The 7935-nt window shown below is 36.4% G+C and overlaps 1 protein-coding gene across 1 annotated transcript; it reads left to right on the plus strand.

Moving 5' to 3' along the window:
• Nucleotides 1–6332: 6332 nt before the first annotated feature.
• On the plus strand, nt 6333–7134 carry LOC146463721 (uncharacterized). Its single transcript, XM_085084204.1, has one exon. The coding sequence runs from the start codon at nt 6477–6479 to the stop codon at nt 6861–6863; it is 387 nt and encodes a 128-aa protein (XP_084940330.1). The 5' UTR covers nt 6333–6476; the 3' UTR covers nt 6864–7134.
• The last annotated feature ends 801 nt before the right edge of the window (nt 7135–7935 follow it).

The raw sequence follows: 7935 nt of genomic DNA on the forward strand, positions 1-7935 counted from the left end.
ACGTGACCACAGATACCCTCTCAAACCTTTAATGTTTTAACCATTGTTATTAATTAGATCCTAAAGCTTTATTTGTTTGTTTCAAATTGTCAGGAGTCAATGAACAGAGACGCGCAGCCTGCCGATCACATGGTCAATCGATAAACTACGCATACCTCAAGCAGAAAGGCGGTACTCTTCTCTGTCAGTTTAATCAGACATTGACTTTTTCAGTGAATGAATTGTGACCCGTTTACTAATGGAGATAAACCAGGCTGTTTGGCGTAAAACTCTAGGATCGCGCGTGTCCCGCAATTTCTTGTTGATGGCTTCACCGGTTAATGGTCTTTATAAATTGTCATCGGAGGTATGGATTAAGTGCTTTATTGGCTTCACTGAACAAGTCCACGGTTGTCCTAGTTGAATATTTTTTTGTTGTACGGCGGTGACTTTTGATGGTGATCGAGAGCCGCTCGAACTGACAACAAACTAGTTTTCTTCTAATAAAAACTGTCTTTTTTTCTCCCCTCTCTTTCGATGAAACGTAATACTTCGAGAGACACTACTTATTCATCTCGTCTACTTGCATGCTTTCAAATTCTGTCTTAAAGTCGTTTTGTTGTTGAAACCATTCTGTTAAATAAAGAGAATCTTGCGCGAATATAATTTGTTGTTTTCGTTTTTAATAAGCTTATATTCCTATCTACATCAACAACAGTTCCATCGCAATTTACAAGGTTTTTCTATTACAATTAGCAGAACTTTCATATCTGGACTTAGCTGCATCTTAAGTGCCTTTCAGAATTGCATTTTCTTTCATCGTATATATTTCTTCCTCAGGAAGATCAACAAATCGCTAGGCGACCATTTTGAAAATTAGTCAGTCGCGCTATAGTCTCCTCGCGCCAGGTGATTCAAGCAGCATATGACACAATCCTCGACCAATGAGGTCAATAGAATCTCTACAATCACCTGAGTAATTATGCTAACACAAGAAAACTTTAGGATCCAATTAAAATTGACGGACGGTTCTTGTTTTTCTCTGATAATCACCTGAGTAATTATACCAAAACAATTATTTGCCTGGGGCTCAGCAAATATTGGGGAATATCCCCCCCGACAATTTACCAATAATTATTTATTATTAAAACGTTAAAAAAAACCGAAGAGAGAAAGAAAGAAAGCCCACTCTTCCCAACTTTTCATGGATAATAAGTAAGAAAAACTTTATTCAAATATTACCTATATAAAAAGCATCACAAAAATACATTCAGAATTTCCTCGAAACATGGAGAGTTTAATGTAATAATAATAATAATAATAATAATAATAATAATAATAATAATAATAATGATAATAATAATAATAATAATAATAATAATAAGGGTGTTCAACTTTAGCATTTACTCGTTTGCAGTCTCCATTTACAGTTATCAAAGTGTTTGTACACAGTTGATTGTAAGGGCGGAGTGATGATCTTTGACAGTTCGTAGTTTGTGCTGTAGAAAAACTAATGACAGTCTTTTAGATTAGATGCTTGCTGACTTAAATAGCTGACCAATAAAAAAAAGCCGTGCTATTAAATTATTTTCAAGCAACTAACAAAGCGCTAGACATGATTAAAGTCTGTTGGAAGCGCATGTTAACTGTTCGTTTTCAGATTTGCTTCTCTTAAAACTTTCATTGAGTCATTTGTACCACACTGCACAATGATTCGCTTATTTTTCTCGTTGACCATAATATCCATCGTGATCGTCAGCATTTGGAGTTCGGATGGTTATACTGTTCATAACAGCTTACTCACAGGCCATGTGTTTAAGACTGTTGAATCCATCGACTGGCTTCAGTGCGTTGAGGAGTGCCACAAACTCGACGAGTGCATTTCCTACAACTATTTTCCTCCTAAAAAAGTCTGTGAGCTGAATAACTTTGGCTATGATAACCAGTGTGAGGCGGGTAACAATTTTATCAGAGCCACTGGATGGATTCACCATGTACTCGACATATCAGAGGTAATTACACATGCAAATATGGGTTACTATCGACATTTATCAGTTGTACGATTAAGCGAAAAGACAGTGTTATGCCTTACATTTGGGGGGGGGATCAACAAAAAAAATTCAGTGAAAAACGAATGCCTTTTTCTAGTTGCCACTGGATTTTATTCAAGGGAAGTAAAGGATTGTTACGCAAGGTCATACACCATTAGCTCGGATGCTTTTAAATAAAAGGGCAAAACAAATTTAGGAACGAGATTTCGTTCCCATATTCCGAGCTAATGTTGGGTTTTTGAACGTATTTTTCGCGCTCAGGGCATCGATTTTGTACCTCGGAAAAAAACAAAAGATATTAATTTCTAACTCTGTCTTTATAATCACAATTAAAACCGAATATTTGAGACGTCTCAAGCCTCTTGAACCCAGAATTACGGTAAGACAGTTGCAGTTAGATCTCCGACCGGTGAATTTTTATTCTTTATACGGAATATTTCCTGAAACAATATTTGTAATTCTCGTAACTCATAAAGTGTGCGAAAGTGTAAACGGTCTCGAATCCAAAGTCGATTGTCTAATACAACGAAGGAGTTTAACAGGACAGGTGGTTCAGTTTACAAAACAAACTGGAAACGTGCATATTGAATTGCAAACTTGTACTTGTTCGTATGACTAGACTGATCATAAAAAGACTAAAATTGCGAAAGTTTGTGCTTTTTTTTTTTAAATTTCAAGGGTTTTCCTATCGTTATCATTTTTTTTTAAGATTGATGATTGTATTCGTCATGAAATATAAGAAAGAAAAAGAAAACTTAATCGCGACATGACACGATCTAGGTATTAATTACCTTTTACCAAGACCGGATGTCACAAACGATTATTCTTTCCGCAAATCTCCCTGTAAATCTCCCGGCAGATGACATGTGTGTGCGGAAGATCCTTTGGTTTTTCTCTCTTTTCTTTTTTCGTTTCATTTTCCCCTTCCTGGTTTCCTTGGTAGATTATTAAAATTGCTAAGAATGGTGTAGTTTGCTACCCTGCAACTCCGAGCAGAGCTCTCTTAGCAGTGTAGTTTGTTGACCAGTAATCAGTATTCAGCGTTTTCGCAATCAGTCAACAGTTTATTAATATCACGACGAGGAGGTAGTCTCTTCGCCTCGTTTCGAAATTGGCTCGAATTTTGATACAAAAATATCTTGCACTGCTGAAAATCTAATGCCTGATTCACACCAAGTCTTAAACACGTTTAAAAGCTGTTTAGTTAAACACAGTTGAAAATTGTTTCTTTCATAAAAGCTGCTTTCGGATTTTTGTCCTTTACAGATTTAGCACAAATGGAAGCATGAGTTAAAATCAGAGAACAAGATTCCCTTCCCTACAACTTTCTGCAATTTACATTTTCAGCTAAAACATCCGAACAAATCAAACTATATCAGTTTACACATGGGAACACAGGAGACAACATTTTAATTATTTTACTTAAATGTTATTGTTGGTGCCCCTGTCAAATCCCTGTCTCCTTTCACTTTTTCATTCGTCTGATTTGCAGGAAAAGAAAAGGAAAGGAAAAGCAGGTGAAGGGTCAAATGGTAAAGAAAGTGAGTGTCTGACAACAGTATACTCTCCAGAAACCTTCCTGTTGTAATTCTATGACCTAGTATTGCGGAACACTGGCTGGGAGCAAAAAGTTTATAATCCTTAGTATACCATATTCATTTTACCTTTTTCAAATATATTTACTTATATTTTTCCGATTGAATAGATATCTCAGCGACTTAATCTCTTTTGCATGGACGGAGCGAAAAAATACCAAGTGAGGCTGCATGTCCGTGTAAGCTCCTGAACGGATTCATGCATTTGACAGCTACCACAAATCACACCAGAGTGTAATAATTTCCAACCTAATTTCAAATTTGTCTGGAAAACATGAAATATTATTTCTGTGTCGGACAAAACAGAATTTGATGATCGTGTTTTTTCGTTTTTCAAATTCTCGGGCACGGCCGTTTTAGATTTCACGGCGTAATACGGTCACTCAATTGTTTCACGCAAAATTAAAAGAACTTCTGGTAACTGACAATAGCGGCAACAGTATGACCTCATAACATCCAAATGGCGGCGCAAGGAAAATTTACAAGCGAAAATAGGCGATGATAAATCTAATTTTTAGCACACTTGAATGTTATTTCTACTCTTTAAGCGAACAGTTAAATTTAGACATTATTTTCAACAATTCAAAGTCAATTTGTTGCCAACGTGGAGGCTTTCTTTAACAAAAGCGGATAACAAATCTATTTGAACCATATTATGCATACTACTACTACCAGTCCGTAAAGGATATACTTTGTTTGTAGTCAGTCAAAACAAGTTTGTTTTCTTGTAAAACGCGTATACGGAAATGATTTAGGAAAACGTCTTAACAATAACGTGATACTGACTTTTTCAAACAAAGATATTTTTCTAAACTCTTTCCTACTTCCATTTTGTTTAATTTCCAAATAAATAGTTCGTTTTTCTCGACAAGATTAACGCTCTGTAATAAAGGTAGACCCTGAAAAGTAAATTAAAATTCAGTTTTAAATTTTTTACTACGACAACGCTATAGTTGCAGACTAATGTTTACAAAGTAATATATTTTTAGTTCTTTTTTTCAGTTTCATTTTGGTAACGAAGGTATATATTTATTTACGTTTTCAAATCCCACAATAGATTTCAAAGAAACACGCCTTACTGAAGAAAGGATTTTGTTGAAATGATTTGTGGCAAAAATTAGGTTGGCTCGGTCTATCAGTTTCCGGCTCTTGATATTAAAGCTAGGCTTGAACTTTTTTCATCTATATCTGATTTCTTTACAGGTCCCGATTCCTTTGCATCCTGCAGAGATATTTACCTGAAAAACAAGTAAGTTAGATGACTTTTAGACGGCTGCTAATAGGACTTTGTAAGAGGATGATACAGTGTTTATTTTCGTAAGCCGCGACTTGTTCACTCTGCCAACAACGCTTTTTTTGACTCCCCAAAGAAGGAGAGAAAGAGATGTCCCCGTAATTCAAATGCTTGGTCTCGTCACTCCCGTTGTCTGTGTCAAAGGGGTTTTTATAGCGCATGGATCAATTTCGTTGACCTTGACACTCCCTACCCCTTGACAACCCACCACCCTTACCCCCCATGCCATCCTCTTAGTTTAGGAATAGAGACTAATAACTTTTTGAAAAGAAAACCTCTAAGGCAGACTCATGGAAGAGCTTTTTCTTCGTCGTTTCTCTAATATTTTTGTCAACGGAAAGGGACGCAAAATATACGAAGGAGACATAAATGACAAGGAGAATCCTCAGCTAGCAGGCGTCAGGGTAGGCCAAGCATGTCATCCTTTCCAAGGATGACTTTGCGTTGGATATGAGATGATTGTAGAAAACTAGGCGTCACTCGCCTTGTTGGCTATCTATCATCTCATATCCAACGCGCGCTCGTGGAGTAATTGTTAATTGAAACATTAAGTTATAAACATGCAATGTTGCATTAACTATGGAATTGATAAAGGACGTTACGTCAGCCTCAATAGTTTTTAAAGATGCAATTTTTATAGAAGGTGGAGAGATCGAGTTAAGGATATCAGTCATCATCCAAGGAATTAAAATACATAATCATTACTTTATCACTGATAAAATAATAATAATAATAATAATAATAATAATAATAATAATAATAACAATAATAATAACAATAATAATACCATAATTTAATATTTAAGAGGTAAATCTGTAGCTAACTTTTATTTCAATCTCCATTCAGATCTCGAGAGAATAAAGCTTACATGCTGCAAACTGACATTGGAAGAGTCCCTGTGTACTGTCACATGACCGGAATTGATGGATGCGGAGATGGAGGATGGACGCTGGTCATGAAAGTTGATGGTAACAAGGTAAAATCAACAACAGGTTGTGGTTTTCACCAATCCATCCTTGGACCGTAAGTGATATTTTTTTTGTAAGTGAAAGTAACAAAAACAACAACACTACAGAGAATAAGGAGCATGCTACATCTCCACGGTAAGAACAATAACCTGGGGCCATGGGGCAGACTGCATTCGTTCCCAGTGCTAACGGTTTTCTTGGTCAGTGGTTTAATGAATAAACCGCGACGGTTCTAAGAATTCATCAGCATGTCACACCCCCAGGCCCCAGGTATGGTGACTGCTGCTTTAATAAACCCAAACTCCACACTACACATTGTCAAAAGAACTCCTTAACAAATTCAAAGTGACGTTCAATTTAGCGCGATTGACGCAACAAGTAACGTGATTCAGCAAATTAATAAGGCTTTTTGAGACATTTCTAAGCGGTGACTTCGTGTTTTCTTTCGTAGTCAACGTTTCACTACGATTCCAAATTCTGGAGCAACAAAACCGAGTTCAATCTTCCTGGAGGTGAGACGGGGTTTGACAACCAGGAAACCAAGTTACCGACTTATTGGAACACAAACTTCTCCAAGATCTGTCTCGGCATGAGGATTGGCAATCAACTTGCCAAGTTCCTGGTATTCAATAAGACTGGTGCTTCACTGTACTCTGTGATCGCTGATGGCCGCTATCGACCAACCTCTCTGGGTCGAGACAAGTGGAAGGCATTGATTGGCTCTGAAGCATCTTTGCAGCTCAACTGTAACAGAGAAGGGTTCAACGCAGTGGGTGAAGAGAACTATCATTCGAAAGCAAGAATCGGTATTATTGGCAACAATCAAAACAACTGCGGTACCTGCGACTCTAGAATTGGTTTTGGTACTGGAGGAAAACATGATGACACCAACACGTGTGGCAATGAGGCTTCACGCGGTCAGGTTGATAATGGCAACAAACACATCAAAACCATGGGATACATATTAGTGAAATAAAACGGAAAAAGATGGAGGTTCCTCCTAAAAAAAATGAGGAGAGAAAAAATAAGCCATAAATCTAGCAACTGTTGTAGTTAAATTTAGACTGAACAGGATAAGGAGTTTTGTTTGTTTGTTGTAGTATAATCATGACATAAAAATAAAATGCGGAGATAGGAATATACACTGGTTTTGTTTATTAAATGTTCCTGAAAGTAACCGTGGTCGACAATTCTGTTGTAATTGTAAAAGTTATGTTAAATGTTTACAGTAAGTTTGTGCTCATTTAGAAAAGGAGAACCAACTCCAAGGCAAGCAACAACTCGGGAAATACCCATTGAAAGCGCGGTGACAATGATCACTTTCAGCTTTGCCAAATATGTACCAGCGCTGTGCTCTACCAACTGAGCTATCAAGCCAACTGGTAGCCGGTCATTCTGTGAGTTCGTAACAATATACACTTGGATGGGGAATAATTCAGAAACGATTATCTCAACGGTAGCTGCCAGGTCATAAGTTCAGCTTAAGTTTGAACTCCGCCTGTAGATCAAATAACGTGCATACAAATCAGGTCTGACTATCCAGCAATGAGGATTACTAATCCTGATTTCTTTAAATTCAACAGATTTAAAGTCGATTCAATTTCGACAAAAAGCATTAAATGGTCCCATAAAATGCCCTGCTATGATCTCGCTTTTAGCCAATCAGTCCCGCGTTTTATCGGCCACTAGCCTTAGCCATATAATAATAATAATAATAATAATAATAATAATAATAATAATAATAATAAATATAATGGAATGATAACTTTATTATTTAGAAGAATAAAATCTACTAGATACAGTTTGATTCTATTAATACCTGAGTGGTTTTACAGTTTGCTGTCATAAAATTGTAAAATATCAACATCTCATATATAAAAGCTAAATCATATGGGTTTGGTTCAGAAGATAAAAGAACAATTTCTACTGATGTAATAAAAAAAATATATATCCTCATAATAAGAATATTCTAAATAAATGCCCAGTGACAGTGTTTCCAATCATACGCTAAAAATAATTCAGACTGACAAAATAAGTCACTACTTAAA

Source organism: Pavona decussata, unplaced genomic scaffold (assembly GCF_977016875.1).
Source record: "Pavona decussata unplaced genomic scaffold, jaPavDecu1.1 SCAFFOLD_175, whole genome shotgun sequence".
Classification (NCBI taxonomy): Eukaryota; Metazoa; Cnidaria; class Anthozoa; order Scleractinia; family Agariciidae; genus Pavona; species Pavona decussata.